The sequence below is a fragment of the Microcebus murinus genome, chromosome 25 (assembly GCF_040939455.1).
Source record: "Microcebus murinus isolate Inina chromosome 25, M.murinus_Inina_mat1.0, whole genome shotgun sequence".
In the NCBI taxonomy this organism is placed as follows: Eukaryota; Metazoa; Chordata; class Mammalia; order Primates; family Cheirogaleidae; genus Microcebus; species Microcebus murinus.
The window spans coordinates 8,916,989-8,942,934 of NC_134128.1; the positions used below are offsets into that span (position 1 = coordinate 8,916,989).

Here is a 25,946-nt window from a genome sequence, read left to right on the forward strand (position 1 = left end):
TAATGCAAATATACAAATATTGAAAATTTATATTAAGACTAATGGAAAACAAAATACCAAAAAATATTTCGTCAAGGAGCAGGAGTCACAATTCTGCAATAGAAGAACCATATTAAAAGGCCAAAAATAATTAAAATTTGCCCACAATTTACCTATAATACAGATCCTGAACACAAGACAAAGCATGATGTTAAGATACCTTTGTAGAAAAAAGGAATCTATTCAATTAAGAATTTGCATTCTGGGAAATTAAAATGTAGAGGTTCAGAGGTGGCATAATATACCAGAGTAGAAGTCAAAAGGCTTGGGTTACCAACCCAGTTCGACAACTTACTAGTTGTTGGACAAGCTCCATCATGCCGATATTGCATGGAAATTTCTGTTGGGAGGAAGAAAAAGAAAATCAGCAAAGAGGTTGCCAGTGACTCAAGGGTTATAAAAGAAATAGGCCAAAAAATGGGAAAATTTACCTAGAAATCTAGCTCAGTAGGCCAACCAGAACTGCAGGAACGAAAATTATAAACTAATAATTGGGATGTGAGGGGTAGGAGGACCAAACATAATGGAATTCTCACAAATCTTAACGGGACAGTGTGGAATGCATGTGTGTGTGTACAAAGGATCAGGAAAAGACATAGGGCTCACAAATGAATGTGGCATAACAAGTGTCTGAGAATAAATGACTCCATTAATAAGAGGGAGTGTGGTTAGCTACGTGATACACTAATGTGCTTTAGATAATTCAGTAGATGAGAAGAGTTTATCAAAACCACTTGAATATTGTGGTCAATTAAAAATTACAATTTAAGCATGATAATATTTATTTAGTTTATAAGCATAAATCCACTATGACTTATATAACAGTATAAACAATATAAACTTATATAACAGTATAAAACTCATTAAACTACACTCAGGTCACTTTTTTGTACCTTTCATTTTTAAGAAAGATAATGAATGAGACATTACTCTTACTCTTTTATTCCACCCAAATTAGGGGAACAAGTAGAGGATGACCTAAGGCAATGAAACACTGCTAAAAGCAAAAGGTGCTCAGACTATGAGAAAAAAATTTCTATATGACATTCTAAGGGAAAAACAATTGATAAAACCAGGACCAAGGTGTGACTCAGAGGACTTGGTTCACTAATCCTGGAAACAAAAATTTTTAAGAGGAAGGATACCTGGAATTCTCTGAAAATTATTTAACCAAAAACACGGCCCCCAAAAGCCACATGTACAACAGAGCATCCCAGGAAACCATCTCCCACTCACACATCTTCCCATGTATGTACTTCAAAAGTCTAGTCCAATCATGGGCCTACCTTGAGTAACTTGAGCTAAGAAAAAAGACAAAAGCAAGGTAGAGAAAGCCAGCACTCACTGCAAGCCCTGTTAACGTTAAAAAACAAAACAAAAAACTTTACATTTGATGCTGTTCAAAAAAAACCCAAACATTTAGTCCACTTTAGAAGAATCACCTATGTACAATGTAGTCTTTGGTGTAAGTCAGGTAACACTTGAAAATGAGACGTATCGGGGATTTTCCAACTTAATGCCTCATTACAAGTCTAATACAAGGAAGATTTAAAAGGGCAGGTGGAGGCTACTGAAGAGACTAACACAGCATATTACAGAGAAATGGTAGCTGTTTGGAATGGTGCTGAAAATAATCAAGGATACTCATAAAAGCAGAAAGACTTTTTTCAATGGGGAAAAAACTGGAATATGTCTATTCTGGCCTTCGATGTAGCACTTTTGCACAAAGACTGCCATGACATAGTGGCAACAAGTAACTTAAATCATCAAAGACCAAAATACAAGTCGGGCATTTTCCAAGAAAGCTAATTCCAAGGTATATCCTCGTCACTGCATTATATAATATTCTGTACAATTTTCATTTATGACCAATATAATCAATTTATACAAAATCATGATCCTGAGTCATTAAGATAAATTTGAATTATGCTCACTAACTGCACCTAACTCCATGGTCTACAACATCTTATTAGTAACTGCACTGCTTAGAGTTTAATGGACTAGTTAGTCACATCTTTATGATTCCCTTATTTGTTTACAGAATCACTCTCTATTCCTAATGAAGACATTTTACCAGGAAAAGATTTCTCAATTTCATTTTATCAACTTACACAGATAATAAATAAGGATATGTTTAGTAAGAACTCTTTGATTGCTATAAGGGCTCAAGTTAAAATTTCATAACCTTCATATTTCATTAGAGGCCAAAATCTTCCCTTGAAGTGATCTATTCATATCAAAGCTATTTCACCCAAAGGAGTGCCTTTCCAAAATATCCTCTTGTAGCTTTTATCACCACTAATAAAGAATTTCAGCACTGAAATGGATTTCATGTACCTTCTTTGGAAGTGTGGAAGAGATTAAAATTTTATTTTTTTAATGAGGAATTATATACAGGTTGAGTAGCCCAAACCTTTAAGTCTTAAATCCAAAATGCTCCAAAATTCAAAACTTTTTGAGAGCTGACATGATGCTCAAAGGAAATGCTCACTGGGGCATTTTAGATTTTTGAAATAGGTATACTCAAAAGATAAATATATATAATGCAAATATTCCAAAATCCAAAAAAATATCAAATCCAAAACACTTCTGATTCCAACTATTTCAAATAAAGGACACTCTACCTGTACTTTGAGTGACATAGTATGCCTCTAGAAAAGAAGTTAAGGCTATAGCACCAACCTCTTGTCTTTTAACAAATACCTGATTTTTCTTAGAGAAAATAATATGTTGATGTTTGTAAAAAAAAATTATATATATATCGTCAACTTGCAATTTAGTAATTTTAAGTTCTTATAATGTCGCGAAAATAAATAGTAAAGAGGAAAGGACAGGCATGGCATGTCAACTCTTCCAAACACCATTAATTTTTGATGTTTCAAAAGGCCTAGTACCTAACTTCAGATACCAAAAGAATATAAGCAGAAAAGAATTCAATCGAAAGCCTAACATAATCTATAAGCCCCAAACTAACAACCCTTAGCAATCACTTAAAACAATGCACTAATTTTCCACTTTGTATAAGTCATTGTAAAACAGTAGGTCATTTCTCAGGATATACGTCATAAAAATTTTACAATCCAAATGCTTGATCAGACAGGGAGTTTACAGGTGTTTTCTGGGTTTCTAATCTGATTTCATCTAGGGCTCCTGGAATAAATACACTATGTGTAATTTTAACATGTCAGAAGAAAATTTTACTTATTCTTAAAACTGATGCTTTTCACTAATAATTTCAAGACAGAATCATATCACTAGAACCTAATTCTACTGCTGCTTTATGTTCTACTGGTAAAATAGGAGAAACAACAACAATGGCAGCTGTCTTCCTATTTCACAAGGCTGTCTCAAGGATCAAATAAGATAGCAAACAAAAACTTTAGACACTGTTAAGTATACTCAAATTTAATATATTGACATTACTATCAACTAAATGAGGCGGTATTTTTTTTTTCTTTTCCATTAATGGTTCTCACCATAGCTTACCACAACCTCAAACTCCTGAGCTCAAGCAATCCTCCTGCCTCAGCCTCCCAAGTGCCTGGGATTACAAGCATACAATGCTGGGCAGTAAAAAAATATTTTAATTTCATTGATTAGAAGATGTGAAGCATCATGACCAGCAGGTACTTATAAAGCTTACTTTCTCCGTTACTAAATTATCAACCCGCCATTAAAGGAAATCAGTATTTTCAAAATATTTTCAAATCGATATATTCAAATGTCATTTCTGAAATCTAGAAATCCTCAGACTGTGCTTCAAAACTATAGGAAATCAGTCAAGATCTCTCTCCACAGCCAGGCGTGATGGCTCACGCCTTTAATCCTAGTACTCTGGGAGGCTGAGGCGGGTGGATCGTTTGAGCTCAGGAGTTCGATACCACCCCACCCTGACCAAGAACAAGACCTCTGTCTCTACTAAAATAATAAAAAGAAATTAGGCCAGGCGCAGTGGCTCACGACAGTAATCCTAGCACTCTGGGAAGCCGAGGCGGGCGGATTGCTCAAGGTCAGGAGTTCGAAACCAGCCTGAGCAAGAGCAAGACCCCATCTCTACTATAAATAAAAAGAAATTGGCCAACTAACATATATAGAAAAATTAGCCAGGCATGGTAGCACATGCCTGTAGTCCCAGCTACTCGGGAGGCTGAGGCAGCACAATTGCTTGAGCCCAGGAGTTTGAGGTTGCTGTGAACTAGGCTGACGCCTCGGTGCTCACTCTAGCCTGGGCAACAAAGTGAGACTCTGTCTCAAAAAAAAAAAAAAAGAAAGAAATTAACTGGACAACTAACGTGTGTGTGTGTGTGTGTGTGTGTGTGTGTGTGTGTGTGGACAGACATCCAGACAGATAGATATAAATTAGCCGGGGGTGGGTGGGTGTGTGTGTGTGTGTGTGGTGTGTGTGGTGTGTGTGTGTGTGTGTGTGTGTGTGTGTGTGTACAGACATCCAGGGTGTGTGTGTGTGTGTGTGGTGTGTGTGTGTGTGTGTGTGTGTGTGTGTGTGTGTGTGTGTGTGTACAGACATCCAGACAGATAGATATAAATTAGCCGGGCATGGTGGTGCATGCCTGTAGTCCCAGCTACTCAGGAGGCTGAGGCAGGAGGATCACTTGAGCCCAGGAATTTAAGGTTACTATGAGCTAGGCTAACGCCACGGCACTCTAGCCCGGGCAACAGAGTGAGACTCTGAACAGTTTTCATGAATTGTACTTATTATTTTTCCACACCATTTCCTATCTACCCTTCCCAGTAACTAATAGAACTGGATACAATCAATCGCTCCATAATAGTTTATCTTAGCTAACATCTCATTATTTCAACGATCAGAAATTTAAAACCCAAGGAGGGGTGAAGTTTACAATCAACATTTATTAAAAACCATTTATCTAAAATTCAAAATGCAATTTTAAGAGATAAATGCTGACATTTAAGGTAATATCAAAACTGTTAAGAGTCTGTCTAAAAACATGCATTTTCAAGAACTTATTGAAAATAATATTCATCATACAAATTGCAAATTACAGAAGCACCTCAATGGTGTAAATAACAACATATTATCAATTTATTTGTACTACAATAAAAGTAATGATGGCCAGGCAGGGTGGTTTACACCTATAATCCTAACACTTTGGGAAGCCAAAGTGGGAGGATCACTTGAAACCAGGAGTCCAAGACCAGCCTGGGCAACAACCAGACCCTATCTCCACAAAAGTTAAAAAATTAGCCAGGCGTGGTGGTACACACCTGTAGTCCCAGCTACTCAGGAGGCTCAGGCAGGAGGATTGCCTGAGCTTAGGAATTGGGAGGCTGCAGTGAGCTATGATGACCCCACTATATTCTAGCCTGGGTAATAAGACCCTATCTCTAAAAAAAAAAAAAGAAGGAAAAAAACCAACAACACACAAAGTAATGATAAAATCATTAAACAGATTTGAGAACAAAATTAAATCATTTCTAAATTTCATAAATTTAAATCATTTATCGGCCAGGCGCGGTGGCTCACACGCCTGTAATCCTAGCACTCTGGGAGGCCGAGGCGGGCGGATTGCTCAAGGTCAGGAGTTCAAAACCAGCCTGAGCGAGACCCCATCTCTACCATAAAAATAGAAAGAAATTAATTGGCCAACTAATATATATATATAAAAGATCAGCCGGGCATGGTGGCTTGTGCCTGTAGTCCCAGCTACTCGGGAGGCTGAGGCAGGAGGATCGCTTGAGCCCAGGAGTTTGAGGTTGCTGTGAGCTAGGCTGACGCCACGGCACTCACTCTAGCCTAGGCAAGAAAGCGAGACTCTGTCTCAAAAAAAAAAAAATAAAATAAAATAAAAATAAAAATAAAAAAATAAATCATTTATCACTAGTTGAGAAATATTCCAGATAGAGGAATTCAAGTAATATTTTTGTATGAGGGATTGTTTAGAAAATAAAGACTAAAAATGAAGTTTAGAGAAAGAGAGCTCAAAAAACAAAACAAAACAAAACAAAACAAAACCTACACCAACCAAAAACATTGTGCCAAAATTCTCACATCTTAAATGTGAGTTCTGGGTTGGTTTTAAAAATACTATACATGTGAAACAAAAACAAAAATAGGAAATGAATTCTAGGTGTTTTATAAGTAATCCATGACCAAAATACTTCTGCGCTTACATTCAGTTAAAGATTAGTGTCAAACATCTTTCCCAAACACCAAACTTTCTTAAATTATAAGATATTTTTGTTTTTTTTCATTAAGAAATTAAAAAGTTGAGAAATGTCACTTTAATTGTCACTTAGTAACCCAAAATGTTATCATAACAATAGTTTAAAATTCAGGGGGTTAGAGGAAGAAGGGTGCTGGTGGGAGTGAGGGAGAAAAATAATAGGCAAATCCCTACCTGAACCAACTGGAGATGAGCCAACACTAAGACTTTGTAAACTTCCATTCCTGAGCAAGGTAGGAGATTTCTGAAGACTAGAGCTTGTTATACTTCCTGCAGCTGATGCTACAGATGATGTTGGTGAAGCAGAAGAAACTGAGAGATGAGAAACATTCTCTTGACTTTTGTTTCCTTTGGGTCTACCAGGCCCATGCTTACTTTGTTTATTTCCTTTCCTTTTCTTTTCCTTTACAGTTTCTTCTTCTATGCCAGAAGTTTGAGCTCGCTTATATCCTGCTGCAGGAAGGCTGGAATTACCCAAATCTCCAGGTGAATTTTCAAAGCTTTTAGGCTGTGAAATAACAGCTGAGGTCGAAGGGAGACCAATTAAGGAACTAAAACTATTTACCCCCCCTTCCTGGCTTCCAGACTCTCCTTTATGTACATCTTTGGTTGATGATGACTGTTGGGAGTGAGTATAACTGTCATTACGCAGATCTGAGTCTGTAAAGCTCAAGAAATCCTGGGGAGACTGCACTGAACTTCCAGAAGATGATTTTACACTGCCTGGAGTTCCTGAAAAACTGCCTGTAGTAAAAAAATGGGGTAGGAAAAGAAAAAAGTGGATGCAAAAGTTCCCATGAGCAGAAGTGATACAATCATCAAAGAGAGGGTAAAAAGAAATTAACTACAAAACTCAGGACATCACTATATAACAAAGCTAGATTTGAAAAGGGTTATTACTGAAATCAAGTTTACCTCTAAAATTATCTTTAAAAACACTTGTCATTTTATAGGTAGTATCAAACATTTACCCTCACATTGCAAGGTATGACTTACACATTCACTAAGATACAAGATGTGTTTTACTTAACCTACCTTTTACCATAGCAGTATTCCTCAGTTCTCCCCCAAACACCTCCTATATGCTTGAGGCAGAACTGAAGAACTGCAACCTCCCTTTGACAGTCTCTGAAGGAGACCTAACAAGACTGCAATTCAACTCTGAATGTCTGGGGAACTACTTTTTTAAATATTAAAGATATTTGTCCCCAACATACAGGAAGAACCAAAAGATGTTTTTATAGGTTCTGAGTTCTAAGTTTTAAAGTTTTAACTTTAAGACATATTAGTGATTGCTATTATTCAGCTCTCATTCAACTGAATCCACCCCCAACAAAACACAGATTTGATCAAAGAATGATCAGATAGAATCTAATCTATACCTTACATTCTCCCAGGCCACTTTCCATGGAACTGCATAAAGAAAAGAAACTAGACACAATGGCTATTCTCTCCCTGCTCTTTAAGGAACACTGGTAGCCAACCTTATCCTAATGAGATATAAGAACCTCAAAGTTCTTAGTTGCCTTGTAGAAAATTAAAATGGCCTGGGATGAAACACAGTTTGGCCCACAATCCCATTGTGTCAAACCTCTTCAAGTGTGCCAAATGAAGTAGCAAGTCTTTAGACTCACTGTGACTACACATCTATTATGTCTCATAAAACTAAACTACATCATATTTAAACTTAAGTTTCTGGAAACAAAAACTCAAAATATATTGTTTTATTGGAGTGGAAAGGAAATTTCAGGCTAAGCATTAAATTTTATTGCATATTCACAAGTAATTACACATAAATCCACCTAGATATTACAAAGACTTTTTTCCTCATACACAAGAAAGAATTTCTTTTTAACTAAAGTCTCAAGGTTTGGATTTTTAAATTTTAACCTCTTCTGAAACAACTTATTAAAAAAAACAAAACAATAGTTCTAAAACTTAAGTCTTTCAAGAGTGCCTCTGTTTTATTAATTTTACAAAATTATTCCTATCTATGTAGGCATTTTTCAGGCTATGTCTATTCAAAAAAACATTCATATTAAAAAGCCATTTACATTATATCAATCATTTAAAGATAACTACAATTTGCCACATAATTAGCAGCTATTAGAAGTTCTTTATTATCCATTCTGATCTGTCACCATCTGCTTTCTTTTACACTTTTTTGTTTTTATGGCTGATATTAAAAGCTCACTACAGCAAGCAAATTCTTTTAAATATTTAATATATGCAATACTTTAAATGTAAATTTTCTAAAATTCACATACTTCTTGCTATGAAAAAATACAACCAATTATCGTAAATACCCTATCTTTAAATTTCAACTTTTAAAACTTTTATAGATTACCTCGAATATGAAAACATAACATTCTCTAACATGTATTATTAGAGGATAAAAAATAGTCTTCAACGGTATGAAGTTGAAGAAAATGGGGTATTTTCTTTCTAAATTGATTAGTAACTCACCAATAGATTAAAAATTCAAAAATGTAATTTTCATAGTGGAAAATAAGGTCTTATTTATAGAAGCACTGACTAAATTCTGCTAATATCACATTCAAAATGTGAATGAGGTTACAGTAAAGGTTAATTAAGGTTTTACTATTTACTTTGTTTTCCAAGGTAGTATAAAAATAACAACAAATATAAATTTTAGTAAAGTAAAGCAGTAAATCTGGCATTTTAATCTTTTCTACTTGTCTTAGCTTTTGATATATGAGGCACACACACAAACACACACACGTGGGACTTGAAAATCTTCCAGCCCAAAATAACTACTTGTATAAAATATATAAATATACTTTTTAATGAGAGGTCAGCAGACTAAGCAATCTCTATACATATTCAAATTTTATCTTGCTAAATTTTAGATATAAGATTTATTATTAGCAGAAGCTTGAAAAGGGGTAAAGTAGAATTTTCTCACTTATTTCTAGGGTTAAGAGTGGGTTGGGTAGCTCTTGGGAGGCCGAGGCGGGCGGATTGCTCAAGGTCAGGAGTTCAAAACCAGCCTGAGCAAGAGCGAGACCCCGTCTCTACTATAAATAGAAAGAAATTAATTGGCCAACTGATATATATATAAAAAATTAGCCGGGCATGGTGGCGCATGCCTGTAGTCCCAGCTACCCGGGAGGCTGAGGCAGAAGGATCGCTCGAGCCCAGGAGTTTGAGGTTGCTGTGAGCTAGGCTGACGCCACGGCACTCACTCTAGCCTGGGCAACAAAGCGAGACTCTGTCTCAAAAAAAAAAAAAAAAAGAAAAAAAAAAAAAAAAGAGTGGGTTGGGGAGCATTTATTGTATATTTTACTAATATATTTTCCTCCAAGAGCTTTAACATTTCTATTTCTCAAAATATTTATGTTCATGTTAAAAATTACACAAAGTGGCCAGGCGCTGTGGCTCACGCCTGTAATCCTAGCTCTTGGGAGGCCGAGGCGGGCGGATTGCTCAAGGTCAGGAGTTCAAAACCAGCCTGAGCAAGAGCGAGACCCCGTCTCTACTATAAATAGAAAGAAATTAATTGGCCAACTGATATATATATAAAAAAATTAGCCGGGCATAGTGGCGCATGCCTGTAGTCCCAGCTACTCGGGAGGCTGAGGCAGAAGGATCACTCGAGCCCAGGAGTTTGAGGTTGCTGTGAGCTAGGCTGACGCCACGGCACTCACTCTAGCCTGGACAACAAAGCGAGACTCTGTCTCAAAAAAAAAAAAAAAAAAAAAAAAATTACACAAAGTACAAACCTAGAACACAAGGTATATGTAGTCTAAAGTTTAGCTAAGTTATTTTGTTCTCCATAAAACATGGTTGCCATATAAAACATGCTCAATTAATTTTGAACTTCAGTTAAATTATTTTTCAGTATATCTCACATACTATATGAGACATACCAAAATATTATTTATTTATCTGAAACTCAAATTTAATTGGGCATCATATAAATATAGCAGCCAAAATTCTACATTAAACTTCAAGCTTTATAATAAATGCATTATTAAATCAATAGCTATTATTAACTAAGACCTATTTAGACCCCCTAAAAATTGCTCAGAATTTGTTTGCCTACTAAAAATGTAAACCTTAACTATTTTTAATGTTTAACTAGGAAAAATAAATTTAAAAAATTTATACAAAAGAATGACTATTCTATAGAATGAAAAGAAAAACTCTAGCTTTTATTGTTCTTCTCCCCAATCTTAAGCTTTATTCCATATCTATTTAAAAAATTACAACTCAACTTTGGAAGCACAAATCATAACATAAAAAAGAAAGCAAAAGTCCCAGAAACGTTTTAACAGGAAACACTAATCTTTGAAGTAATCTTACTACACCAATTAATCGTATAATAATCTAGAACAATCTATTACTAAGTAAAAAATAAATTATTTTACAAAGCGTAACTACTACTGACCATCATAAGAACAAGAATTTTAACTAAAACGTCATAATTGATACCTTGTGGAAAGGGGCTAGCTGCTGACACAGTCGTTCCTGGATTTCTTCCACCACCAGGCTTTCTTCCCCTTTGACCTGAGCTGTGAGCTGAAGATTTCTTCCCTTTGCCCTCTGACCCTCTAGTCTCTGAAACATCTTTTCCACTAGAGGTGTGTGCAGAGACTTCCTGGAAATTTGCATTTGTAAATCGTGCTGTAGTATCTTCCAAACGCTTCAATGATCCAGATATAGAGTTGTTGCTAGTGCTTGTGTAAGTCTAACATTTTGATTCAAAAAAGGAAGTAAAAAGGAAAAAGAACTGATTACATTTTGGCTACAGAAAACATGACAGTAATAATAATAAATTAATGGATTTGTAAAATAAACATATGAAAGTTTGAGCTCTAAAAATATTAGTCCGCCTAGGAAAATCATGTAAAAACAAAGTCTATTATAACTACTTTTCTTAGGAAAAAATAAAAAATAAAAGTATAAATACTTTACAGCAGCAGCCCCAACCTATTTGGCACCAGTGACGGGTTTCACGGAAGACACTTTTTCCATGGACAGGGGGTGGGAGGGGATGGTTTCAGGACTCAAGCACATCACATTTATTGTGCAGTCAGACCTCTCTGCTAATGACAGTCTGTATTTGCAGCCGCTCCCCAGCGCTAGCATCACCACCTCAGCTCCACCCCAGATCATCAGGCATTGGATTCTCATAAGGAGCTGCAACCTAGACACTTCACATGTGCAGTTTACAGCAGGGTTTGCACTCCTATGAGAATCTAGTGCAGCTGCTGATCTGCCATGATCTGACATGAAGTGGAGTTCACGGGGCGATGCAAGCGACGGGGAGTGGCTGTGAATACAGATGAAGCTTCGCTGGCTGGCCTCCTGCTGTGCCTCCTGCTTTGCGGTCAGGTTCCTAACAGACCATGGTAAAGGTCTGCAGCCCAGGGCGTGGGGACCACAGCTTTATTAGATGGCTGTTTTGTGATCAAATCACAGCAATCAGTAAAAATATGTATTAGTTATGTTTATTAAGTGACACACAGTAATACTGAAGGTACTTATTTCTCCAGCAACATCATTTTCACCAAGAACATACTATGTCCTACACATGAAATTAAAATAAGCTTTAGTGTTCAACACAGGAAGTAACAATTATAGAGAAGGATGGTGCTACAAATCCATTACAGAAGACTGACTATTCATGAGATTATAAGACTCTAGCATAGGACAGAGCAAAAACTTTTAAAGAATTCAAGTGAAGGCTCCTTTTCAAAAAAACAAAAATTAAAGCCTTTGAAAAAGAAAGCATTTTTTTCCAAGTATTACATGGAAACAAAAGTTACATACTACAAAGTTAAGATTTTTATTACTATCCCTAAAATTGGTTCTTAATCACTCCCTTGATCTAGATTATGTTAGGAAAAAGAACAACATAAAGATTTGTTTAAACAATTAGTTTCTGGTTTTTAGTAATCATTTTTTATACAAGCTATACCCAAATAATGGCAAATTAAATGACTATAAAAGTCTACTATACTAGATGTACATTATTAAAGGTATTAAGGTCCACAGGAGCAGAGATTTTTGATGTTGCTGTTAAATTCACTAAAGTATCTGAGGCACCTAGAGCATAAAGTTGACTAAGTACCTGGAACATAACTGGCACTACATTTTTGTTGAATAAATAAGTGAATAATTTTGTAATGCATCTATCTAAAATCTCTGATGTAAAAATGAAAAAAATTTGAAAATATGCAAAAGTGAAATTTTCCACATATAGCCACCACTCAATACAATCAGATAAATTTGAAAAATGAGACCGTGACAATAAAATCAAGTTTTAAAATGGCTGGTGGTTTTAGCAAAACCAATGTTCAAAAGGGAATAAGAGAAGATGTCAAAATGTTTTGAAAACCAAACACTGCTTTTCTGCTACTTGTCCCCAGATGCCACCCCCAGCCCTGTCATCTCACTGCCAACAACAGATTTTCATCAAATACAAGAAACGTTATTTCAGAAAAACAAAATAATCACTATTCTAACAAACTACAATCCACAAACAAGAACAAAAGTTTCAAAGTAAGTTTAAAAGAAAAAAAAAACCCCATTTAACAAACCAATCACATTTAAGCTGATGAAACTTCATGGCTTACTTTAGAAACATGAACCTTTTCCATGCTGGGCAGGTCAATTTGGAAACTACCCCACCTCATTTCTCAAATATTTTTTTCCAATTACTTGAGTTGATCCTGAGGTTCTCCATTCCTCTCACATCTGATCCTTGTATGACCTAGTGAAGTTTAAAAGTCATCTAAGAAAACACAGTAGTGTTCTTCACTCATGTACTTTGTTCATGTATCAAATAAAGGATGGAGAGAAAATTGGGTGGAGTGCTACAAATGGAAATATGCTATTCACTTTCACATGACGATCTAAATTAGGGATGGTCAATTTTCCCATTTACTTAATGGAATATCCTTGTTTACCCCCGCTAAAGTATAAATCTGCCTACAAAACCAATGAAAACATGACATTTGGAAGAAACAGTATTATAAAGAAAGCAATGAATGAAACAATCAAATTTCATTGACAAAAATCATACTAATAAAACCATAATTGAATATTTTTAAAATTTCCACACTTAAGTTTAAAATATCAGATTTCTCAATAGTTTAAAAAAATTATATATAATGGCCACCCCCAAAAACCTATGTGGGTTCATTCAAAGAGAGATGGATCTCTACCTTAACACAGAGTTTGAAAATGAATTTAAAAGTACTTGTTCTGGGGAGGGGATTTGTTCTGTAATGTGCTGTTGAGACAATATAGCACTGGGCAGTTCCATTATAAACACACTATCACTCAAAACCAAGGAGGAGAGGGAGGAAAAAAGAGAGCAGAGGAGTTGGCACAAGGCTGAGAAGAGTCACATGAGTAAGACAAGCACTAAATTCACAAAATCTGCTGTTCCCTCAGTCAGTTTTACATCCTAAATGTCTCTAACAGTATAAGCATCTCACTGCTCTGAGTGTAATTTTAGTGCTTAAAAATACTTATTTTTCATGCAAATTGGACCATAAAATGCAAACTACTTCATTTAGTACTCAACTGAAGAATATATGGTCTTTTTGTTCTTTTCTACTAGAGATAAAACTGGGTATTTGGCTGTATTGAAAGTCTCTAAAGTACTACATAAATACTTTCCTCTATATTGTGATTTACAGGCAACATAATGAATTTTTTAAGAAGATAATTTAGAATATGTGTGATCTTTGTTTCCTAGCCAACTATAACTATTAATCCTCAGATAAGATACAACACCAACATACCTACTCAACAGCATTAATTGGGAACAAAAATCATTTTCTACTTAAAACAAAAATTTTTAAACTAGATTTAGAATTAAATAATGACTCTATATTAAGTAACCCCCAAAAAAAGCAGTTAGAATTTTTTTGAAAAGGTATGGTTGCCTCAGAATACTCTACAAGTTCTTTTACCTATATTGGTAAGGAGGCAGAAAGAAGAGGAACAACCAAGAGCTATGCCTTCAATCACAAGTAAACACAGCATGTTTACCAAAATTTTCAAATAAAATTATGTACTAGTCAAGTGTCTCATAAAAGCCACAAATTTTACACTAGGCCAATCCTGGAATACAGCATTGAAAATAACCAACATGAATCACAGAAAGAATGAAGATCAAACAAAAAGATCAGTGAGCTGTAGAACAACTTTAAGCAGCCTAAATTACATGTAATTAGAATACCTAAAGGAAAATAGGACGACAAAAAATGAATTATAAAATTGAAGAAATATTAGAAAAAATTCTGAAATTGGAATTAGGAATAATTCTGAAATTGATGAAAGCAACAAACCTACAGATTAAGAAGCTCAATTAACCACAAGCACAAGAAAAAATGAACACAGTTCATTATCAAACTGCTTATCACTGAAAAAAATCGATAAAGAGAAAATTGTAAACCTGATTTTTTTTAAAAGGATGTCTTATACGCTTAAAAAAAAAAAAAACAGGCCGGGCGCTGTGGCTCACGCCTGTAATCCTAGCTCTTGGGAGGCCGAGGCGGGCGGATTGCTCAAGGTCAGGAGTTCAAAACCAGCCTGAGCAAGAGCGAGACCCCGTCTCTACTATAAATAGAAAGAAATTAATTGGCCAACTGATATGTATATTAAAAATTAGCTGGGCATGGTGGCCCATGCCTGTAGTCCCAGCTACTTGGGAGGCTGAGGCAGAAGGATCGCTCGAGCCCAGGAGTTTGAGGTTGCTGTGAGCTAGGCTGACGCCACGGCACTCACTCTAGCCTGGACAACAAAGCGAGACTCTGTCTCAAAAAAAAAAAAAAAAAAAAAAACAGATAAGGATGAAAACAAATTTTTCCTAGAAACAATGCAATCTAGAAAACAGAAGAGTACTAAAAGAAAGAAAACTGTCAACCTGGAATTCCGCAGCCAGTTAAAGTATCTTTCCAAAACAAATGCAAAATAAATACTTTTTTGGATATAAAAGCTAAAAGAATAACCTGTAGACCAACATTACAATAAGTGCTAAAAGATGTCTTTTAGGCAGGAAAACAACAAATGAAATATAGATCTACAAACAGGGATGAAGAACACTAGAACGTTAATTACTAGTGATAAATATGGTACAGTAATTCCCCTCTTATCCACAAAGGGTAAGTTCTAAGACTCCCAGTGGATGCCTGAAACCATGGATAGAAATGGATCCTGTATATACCATGTTTTCCCTATACAGTAAGGGACGGGTAGTGTATGTGGTGTGGATACGCTGGACAAAGGGATCATTTGCATCCAGCAAGGGAAGCAGCAGGATGGTGCAAGATTTTGTTATACCACTCAGAATGGTGTTCAATTTAAAACTTACGAATTGTTTATTTCTGGGATCTTTCATTTAATATTCTCAGACCTTAGATGACTATAGTTAACTGAAACCACAGAAAGTTAAACCTCAGATAAGGGGGATAATACTGTATAAATACAGTAAAATGTTATGTAAGAAAGAATTTTTCATTATTCATAGTTGATGATTTAGAGCAAAAGTAATCACAATGAATTGTAATGTTTAGAACATATATTTTTTTAAAGTGACAAAAATAGCACCAAAATCCAAAAGAGCAGCAATGGACATATATAGCTATAAAGTTCTGATAGTATATGTGAAGTGGTATAATACTAAAATGCAAAGACTGCAACAGTGAATAAACTGAAGACTCAACTATATATATGCTGCTTTAAAGAAATCCATTTTCAATATAAAGACACAGAGATTACAAATATGGGAAAAGAAGTATCAAGCTAAAATGAATCAAAAGAAAGCTGACTTCACTATATTAATATCAGACAGATTTCAAAACAAAGAATGTTAACAGAATAAAGTGGTTTGTTCATCAAAAAGATACAAAAATCCTAAATGTTTTTTACCTAATAAGAGACCTTCAAAATAAATGAAACAAAAATTGATAGAAAGGGAGGGAGGGAAGAGATACACACCCACCCATCACAGTAACTGACTGAACAAACAATAAATAAGGACAGAGAAAACTTAATATAAACAACTTGACCTAATTGACATTTACAGAAAAACTCCATGCAACCACAAATAAATACACATTCTTTTGAAAAGCACACAAAACATTTAACAAGCTAATCCATGTTTTGTATCATAAAACGTATCAATAAATTTAAAAGGAATGATATATATGAAAATATTAAATTAAAAATAACAAGATGATATATGAAAAATCCCCAAATATTTCAAAACTAAATAACACACTTTTAAGTAACCCCGGTATCAAAATCAAAAGGAAAACCAGAATGCATTTTTAAACTAAATAAAATGAAAACACAACATATCAAAATTTGTAAAGCAGTACGTAGGAAGAGGTTTATATCATTAAATGCCTATGTTAGGGCTCTGGTTTCCAGTTGGAAAGGAGATCCATATAAGGAGCTCAGATGTCTTTCCTCTGTCCTAAACCAAGAAAAAAGCTAAACAAATTGAAAAATCACCAACTCTTTTCGTAGATCAGAAAAGTGAGGTCATGGGCAAATTGGTATCCTCAAAATTGGTTAAGATAAACAGGTGGATAGAATCACAACTTAACTGAGCAACAAATTCATGAGAAACCCCTACAGGAACCAGAATCAGAGAACGAGAACCTAAACTATAACTAATGGATTGCTGGCATCAAAACGTGAACAAGCCTGAGAGAGAAAAATTCCAAGTGACCCAGCTGCGAGGGGGCTGGGGCTGAGGGACTCCTCCTTTTGTGAGTTTTACCTCCAGGAGCTCTAGCAGATGCTCACAGTGAATTCTGAGAAAGATCTCCCAGTACTTCCCACAATAGGAGGAGAAAGGAATCTTTTTGAAATAGCCAGAGATTTTTGTATTTCTTAAGAAGGTCTGCCCTCAGGAGAAACTATTTAACCAATCTGCTAAAGTTTTATCAGACCCTAACTGACCTAGGAAAAGGGAAATGTACAACTTCAAGCCACTCTAGCAATCCCATAACACTTAGGAGGAAAAAAATCTAAGAAGCACTTGTAAAGTGCATAGTCCAGGAGAAAAGGCTCACCTCTGGGCTGAGAGCTAATTACAGAAGTACAGAATGCTTCCTTTCCCCTCACACGTCACTACTACATCACTACCAGACTACTCCTTTTTGCAGGACACAATGCCCAACTCTCAACATAAAATTAAAAGATACACTAAAAGGTAAACAATATAGTTTGAAAATACTGAAAATTCATCAGAACTAGAATCAGATATGGAAGAAATGGTGGAATTATCAGACCAAGAATTTTTTTCAACTCTGATTAATATGATAAGGGACCTAATGGGAAAAGTAGACAGATGGATACAAGAACAGATGGATAATGAAAGCAAATCAAAAAGAAATACTAGAGGATCAAAAACATTGAAACAGAAATGAAGAATGTCTTTCATGGGATCCTTAGACTGGACACAGCTGAGAAAAAAATTCTCTGAGCTTGAGGATATGACAACAGAAACTTCCAAAATAGAAAAGCAAAGAGAAAAAAGACCAAAAATTAAAAGGAACAAAATACTCATGAACACTGGGACAATTACAAAAAGCATAACACAGCTGTAATGAAAATACAAGAAGAAAGAGAGAAAGGAAAATAAACCATCTCTGAAGCAATAATGACTAACGATCTCTCCAAATTAATGGCAGAAACTAAACTAGATATCAAGGGAGCTCATAGGATGCCAAGCACGATAAATGCCAAGGGAAAAAAAAAGCTACACCTCTATACCCAGGCATATCATAGTCAGTATATTCAAACTGAAGAAAATCAAAGAGAAAAAATCTTGAAGGAAAAACACATGAAAGGGGTATGAAAATTATACCAACTTCTCTTCAGAAATCATTCCATCAAGAGAATGAAGTGAGAAACATTTAAATTATGTTAAAACAAAAAAGAAAACAACCTAAAATTCTGTACCCTACTAAATTATCTTTCACATGTGAAGAAGAAACAGAGATTTTCTCAGATGAACAAGAACTGAGGAAATCTGTTGACAACAGATCTGCTTTGCAACATGGTTTTAAAAAGTTCTTCAGAGAGTAGGAAAATATGTTAGAAATTTGGACCTATATAAAGAAAGGAAGAACATCTGCAAATAAGTGAAGGTAAAATTAAAACTATTATGTTTTTTATTAGGAATTGCTCTAACAAGTAACACAGTTCGTTCAAACTAATGATAGTTTGTACTAACAATGTATGTGATTGGAACACACACACACACAGACACACACACATACATACACACATGCCTATATATATGGGTGAAATGAATGACAGCAATGATACAACCCATAGAAGGGAAGAATTAGGAGCATCTGTTATTAACAAGGACTTGCACACTACCCATGAACTAGTGTAGTGTTATTTGAAAGAAGATTTGGATTACTTGTAAAGTTTGAATGATAAAAACAAGAAAAAGGGCAACTAATTTAAAAACAGTAACAAATACAGCAGATATTAACCCAACTGTATCACTAATCATCTTCAATGTCAATGGTCTAAATATACCAATTAAAACACAAACATTGTGGGAGTGGTCAAAAACCAACCATCAACTTGACCAAAAACCAAGCATCAACTCTATGTTGTCTATAAGAAACCTACTTTGAAGACACATATAAAGGAAATGGATGGAGAAAGAAGATATACCACACTAACATGAATCCAAAAAAAAGCAGAGGTTGTTATATCAATTATGAACAGAATAGACTTGAGAGTAAATAAATTTACCAGGGATAAAGAGGGACATTACATAATGATAAAAAGAAAGATGTAATAATTTTTAATATGAATGAAATCAACAGAGTATCAAAATATGTAAGGCAAAATCTGATCGAACTGCAAGGAGAAACCAATGAATCCACTGTGATAGTTGGAGCCTTTATACCACTCTATCAGAATTGAACAGATCCAGGACACAGAAAATCAGTTATGAACATAGCTGAACAGCACCATCAATCAACTAGATATAACTGACATCTACAGACTACTACATCCAACAATAGCAGATTACACATTTTTCTCAAGCTCACATCAACCATTCACTAAGATGGGCCATAAAATATACACCTTAACAAATTTAAAAGAACAGAAATCATACAATGCCTTGCTTTCGCAGATGACAATACAATTAAACTAGAAATCAATAACAGAAAGACAGCCAGAAAAATCCCAAAACATGTGGAGATTAAACAACACACTTCTAACAAGAGTGCCATGGCGTCAGCCTAGCAAACAGCAACCTCAAACTCCTAGGCTGAAGTGATCCTTCTGCCTCAGCCTTCCGAGTAGCCACCATGCCCTGCTAATTTATTCTATATATTTTTAGTTGTCCAGATAATTTCTTTCAACTTTTAGTAGAGACGAAATCTCACTCTTGCTCAGGCTGGTCTCGAACTCCTGATCTCGAGCAATCCTCCAGCCTCAGCCTCCCAGAGTGCTAGGATTACAGGCGTGTGCAACACATTTCTAAATAACACAAGAGTCAAAACAGACTTATACAAACCTACTGAGAGCTAGCATGGATGGGCTGAAAAGGGACAAAAAGAACAGAGTAAAAAGAACATAGCACAGAGAAGGACACCAAATTTCCTGCTTTCACCAACTAATCACTGAATTGTTATTTTTCTTTTGGTTTTTACTTTTGATCAAAAAGTTAGGTTTCTGGTTTCCTCTACAGTAATTGTTTTCATGTGACCTTACGGTCATTTTGGAGAGAAGAATTGCAATATTTACAGGATTGTTGTGGTAAGAAGCCAGTTTATCTTAGATCATGATAAATGTCTGTGTTAATATATTTCTGGATTATAGTTTCAAAGTCTCTGTAGTCATCTCTGTGAAGAGCAATGTATCATTAAACCTGTTTATCAACAACAACAAAAATATTTTATTTATTTATTTATTTATTTGTTTGTTTGTTTGTTTCTTTGTTTGTTTTGAGATGGAGTCTCACTCTGTCACCCAGGCTAGAGTGCTCTGCCATTAGCCTAGCTCACAGCAACCTTAATTTAAACTCCTGGGCTCAAGTGATTCTGCTGCCTCAGCCTCCTGACTAGCTGGGATTACAGACACATGCCATCACACCCGGCTAATTTTTCTATTTTTAGTAGAGATGAGGTCTCACTCTTGCTCAGGCGGGTCTCCAATTCCTGACCTCAAGTGATCCTCCTGCCTCAGCCTCCCAGAGTGCTAGGAGTGAGCCACCGCGCCCAGCCTAGCAGAAAAGAAACTGATATCTCAGAAAATATTACTTACAATAGCATCAAGATTAAATATTTAGAGATTAAACTCAAATAAGATGTGTAAGGCCTATACAATCACTTCTGAAATCAATTAAAGACTTAAGTAAATGGAGAGATATGCTGTGTTCACGGATCAGAAGATTCAATATTAATTCTCCCTCAAATGTTCAACAGATTAAATGCAGCTCCAGTCAAAATATTAGCTGTCTTATTTCTACAAATTGACAATCTTATTCTAAAATTCATGTAAAAATGCAAAGAACAAAACAACTTTGGGAAAAAAAAGAACACAGCTGGAGGATGGACCCTACCTGACTTAAAGAGTTATTACAAAGCTGTAGTAATCAAGACTATGGTACTAATGTAAAGACAAACATATCAATGGAACAGAAGAGTCCAGAAATAGATCCATACATATATACTGTCAACTGATTTTCAACAAAGGAGTAAATGCAATTCGATGGAGAAATGACAATCTGTTCCACAAATGGCTCTGGAAAAAATTGGATATATAAATTCATATATGTGGACTTTGGTGTATAACTCACACCATATGCAAAAATTAAGTCAAAATGCACCATAGACCTAAACGGAAAGCCTAAAACTATAAAATGTCTAGAGAAAAACATGAAAAAATTGATAAGCTGAGTTTCTTTTTTTAAAAAATTATTATTTTTTTGTTTCTGATACAGGATCTTACTCTGTCACCCAAACTGGAGTACACTTGCATGATCACAGCTCACTGCAACCTCCAACTCCTAGGCTCAAAGCCATCCTTCCTGGCCCAGCCTCCCAACTAGCTACGACTACAGAGTTGCACTACCATGCTAGGCTAATTTTTTTTTTTTTTTAATTTTTCATAGAGGTAGAGCCTTGCTACCTTGCTGAGGCTGGTCTTGAACTGCTGGCCTCAAGCAATCCTCTCCCCTTGACCTCACAAAGTGCTGGGATTGCAGGCTTGAGCCATACTCCTGGCCTGACAAAATGAAGAATGTCTGCTCTTCAAAAAAAAAAAAAAAACAAAAAAAGTGTATCAAAGAATGAAAATACAAGCCACATGGTGGAAGAATAACTGCAAATAATCTATCTGATAAAGGACTTGCATCCACAATAGAGGAAGCCTCACAAAAGGACCAAGCCAATAAAAAAAGGTCAGGTGGTGGGAAAATCTGAATAGATATTTCACCAAAAATAAACAAATGGCAAATATGCACATAGAAAGATGTCCAACATAATTAGCTATTAAGACAATGCTAATTAAAACCACAATGAGATACCACCAACAAACCCACTAGAATGGCTAAAATTAAAAAGACTGACCATACAACGTCTTGCAGACAATGCAGAGGAATGGGAATTCTTGTTCACTGATGGTGGAAATGTTAAAATGGTACAAGTGCTTTGCAAAGTAGCTTAGTGGTGTTTTTAAAAATTATGGCCAGACATGGTGGCTCATGCCTATAATTCTAGCACTCTAGGAGGCTGAGGCAGGCGGATTGCTCAAGGTCAGGAGTTCAAAACTAGCCTGAGCAAGAGAGGGACCCCATCTCTACTACAAATAAAAAGAAATTAATTGGTCAAATAATATATATAGAAAAACTTAGCCAGGCATGGTGGCACATGCCTGTAATCCCAGGTACTCGGGAGGCTGAGACAGCAAGATTGCTTGAGCCCAGGAGTTTGAGGTTGCTGTAAGCTAGGCTGAAGCCATGGCACTCACTCTAGCCTGGGCAACAAAGCGAGACTCTGTCTCAAAAAAAAAAAAAAAAAAATTTAAGCATACATCTACCATGGTGAGTCATACCTACCATGTGGCTCAGCCATTCTGCACCTTGGTTATTTATGCAAGAAAAATGAAAACACATATCTTATAAGAAATAATCTGAATGTCCATCAACTGGAGAATGGATAAATAAATTATAGTAAATCCATGCACAGACCAGTCAGCAATAAAAACGAATGAACTATTGAAACACATAACACAGATGAATCCCAAAATAATTATGCTAAGGAGAGAAGCCAGACAAAAAAAAAATGTACATACCATATGTTTCCATTATTTAACATTCTGGAAAATACAAACTAATTTAAAATGACAGAAAGCAAATCAGTAGCTGCCTGGACAGTGGTGGGGATGGGAAGACAGAGAGAAGGAAGATTAAAAGGAGTCACAAGGAAATTCTTGCCTGTAATTGTGGTGACAGTTTCACTAGTGGGTACATATGTTAAAATTTACCAATTTTTCTACTTTAAATATATGCAATTTATTGTGTATCAATTATACCTTAATAAAGCTTAACAAAAGGTCCTATGCATTCATGATACAGTAGACTTCAGAATACCTTTGTTGTCATAAAATTATCATATGTGTATGTGTGTATATTTCCTTCAAAATTTTTATTTAAAATAGTTGCACTTTCAAATATAATTGTACTCTTGAATACAGGGAAAGAACAGAGAGTGACTTTTAGTAAAACACAAGAGTGGATATACACTTGGATTTCATTATAACTTAAAAATCACAAAGATTTCTTTAAAAGTTAATCTTTAAAGAAACACTAAAATTTAAAAATTACACATAAGTTAACTTATTTTACTAAAAATTTTTTTGCCCACACTCATAAAGTCTTAGAAAAACAGTATAAAATTTAACAGCGAATTTAAAAGATCTACTTAAATGTTAAGTCCCCCTTTATCTTCTAAAAATGTTGCAAGTACAAAGAGACAGATGAAAACCTGACCAAGTATCTTTGGTGCACAGAAAACTTACTGAAAAAGAAATACTTTAAAAATTAAGTCACCCCAAAATTAAAATGACTAAAAATTGTGAGATATTTATAATGATGGTCAGAAACTACCAAGTCTTCTTAGGATGATGAAAAGTAATGTGTTCTTTTAATAAGGCAGATGATGTTCCATTCTGTCACAAATTTAAAAATAGAACTGTGATTTACAAGCATTTAGGAATTTTTTTCAAAAAATAATACTGACAACAAGCAAATCTCTATTAGGTCAAGAGCAAAGATTTTCTCCCCTCATATTTCCTTGCAATATCCTGGTTCTACCATGGAAAGGAGGATACCAGTTTGAAGTACGCAGAAAGACGATAATTGGGGATATCAAGGGAGCAACCACACAATCCTAACAGAAGCTGTGTCTACTAGTTCCATCTTATTAAAGACACCCTGCACCAGGTCCCTGCAGACACTGAATCCCACGTATTCCAATTAATCCTCTTTTACCTAGGAACCAAAATTCTCCAACAGGCTGGGCGCAGTGGCTCACGGCTGTAATCCTAGCATTCTGGGAGGCCGAAGCGGGTGGATTGCTCGAGGTCAGGAGTTCGAAACCAGCCTGAGCAAGAGCAAGACCCCGTCTCTACTATAAATAAAAAGAAATTAATTGCCCAACTAATATATATAGAAAAATTAGCCGGGCATGGTGGCGCATGCCTGTAGTCCCAGCTACTCGGGAGGCTGAGACAGCAGGATTGCTTGAGCCCAGGAGTCTGAGGTTGCTGTGAGCTAGGCTGACGCTAGGGCACTCATTCTAGCCTGGGCAACAAAGTGAGACTCTGTCTTAAAAAAAAAAAAAAAAAATCGTCCAACAAAAGAAACAAAAAGGTATGTTTTCTGTTGAAGACCACCATATATTTATACTCATTCTGACAATAATCTTAGTGAACAAAATGAAATCCTACTTTGTTTATGGCAACTTTTATGTATTTATGTATCACCAGTGGTCCCCTATCATGGTTTTGTGGTAAAATATCCTTAGTCTACTACCAAGGATTTGTGTGAAAATATTATACTGGTAAATTATAATTTCAGTATTTAAAAGATTATGGTGATACCAAATTAACATGACATGATATTGAAATATTTTCTTATATCTAATTTTTTAATACCTAATATTCGAATACCTAATTTTCTTATACCTAATACCTAGTTTTAAAACATTTAGAGTCCAAAAAGGTTAATAGTTAAAGGTTAGTCACAGACAAAGTGCAGTAAAAAACTTACGGTCAGTAAAGTTTAACAAAGAAATAAGATGGAATTTTTTATTAAGGTATAAGAGATGTTAAAACAAGGTTCAAAACTAAGCAATCCAAATTCGCTATACAATACAGGCATTTAAAAATTATAGTACTAGGCCGGGCGAGGTGGCTCACACCTGTAATCCTAGCACTCTGGGAGGCCGAGGCTGGAGGATAGCTCGAGGTCAGGAGTTCAAAACCAGCCTGAGCAAGAGCGAGACCCAGTCTCTACTATAAATAGAAAGAAATTAATTGGCCAACTAATATATATAGAAAAAATTAGCCGGGCATTGTGGTGCATGCCTGTAGTCCCAGCTACTTGGGAGGCTGAGGCAGAAGGATTGCTTGAGCCCAGGAGTTTGAGGTTGCTGTGAGCTAGGCTGACGCCATGGCACTCACTCTAGCCTGGGCAACAAAGCGAGACTCTGTCTCAAAAAAAAAAAAAAAAAAATTATAGTACTGAATTAAAGTTCCCTATCGACTTTCAATTTAAATGTGCTCCACTACTATTAACCACGGAGTTTACACATTGTATACATGTATCACAATATCACATGTATCACAAAAATCAGTGCAACTATGATACATCCATTAGAGAAAAAAAACAAAACAAAACAAACAACACCTGTGGAGTCTAGAAAAGAGCCCTGAAGCTCTGAGTAAAAGTCAGCCTTGTGTTCCCTAACCCCCTATCCCTATCTTTCCATCAAGAGAAGGTAAGAGTGTAGTGAACCTACAGTAAAGTGACACTCTCCCCCTAAAAGGACCTATGGTTTAAGTGTTCTACCTTCCATTGAAGTCAAGAAGGAGTTCACACTAGAACCCCACCCCAACACTTCAAAACTCAAGGCCTCACCTTATTTGCTTGAATTCTACCAGGGTGAATCTGATTATGACTTTATCCCTGCTTATGTCAATCACCAAAAGACCCCCAGGTCAATCCTCACACAACTACATACATCCCCTAGTATGTCCACAAGATGAAACCCTGCCCCTGTATTCTCTGGGACTCGGTACCATCAGGACAAGGTGCTATATATAACTCAACTTTTTTCTGAACATCTCTTCAGATTTCTTACTCCAACAAAAACTTAAATTAACCCTGAACCCCCTGTTTACTCTGCAGTTATCTCAAGTAGACAACGGCTACCTTGCTCCCACAGCTCTTGTATGACTGGGTATGGAAGTAGAGTGAATTTCCTTTTTCTTCAATGCTAATTCTAAACCTCTCTAAAACTCTCGGCTAGAAAATCCCATGCCACCAGACTTAGCACCCACTAGGTCAAATTAGGGCAGAATGTGGCAAAATATCAGCACTCTGGTCATCCATCTGTTTTTTTATGACTCAAAAGCTAAGAATGATTCACACACACATACATATACACACAC

At 35.7% G+C, this 25,946-nt stretch overlaps 1 protein-coding gene across 16 annotated transcripts in view; it reads right to left on the reverse strand.

Annotated features, from left to right (window-relative positions):
- The window catches only part of MLLT10 (MLLT10 histone lysine methyltransferase DOT1L cofactor), a 198,777-nt gene that overhangs the window by 52,220 nt on the left and 120,611 nt on the right, over positions 1–25,946 (reverse strand). For 13 of the 16 annotated variants that reach the window (XM_075997678.1, XM_012767337.3, XM_075997676.1 and 10 more), the window contains 3 exons: positions 10,698–10,953; positions 6,417–6,986; positions 335–379 (listed from right to left, as the gene is read on the reverse strand). In XM_075997678.1, the coding sequence (XP_075853793.1) occupies positions 335–379; positions 6,417–6,986; positions 10,698–10,953 (871 nt within the window). Of the gene's footprint in view, positions 1–334; positions 380–6,416; positions 6,987–10,697; positions 10,954–12,844; positions 12,980–25,946 lie in introns of those variants that run through there. The other 3 variants (XM_012767338.3, XM_012767340.3, XM_020284165.2) reach the window with 2 other exon arrangements.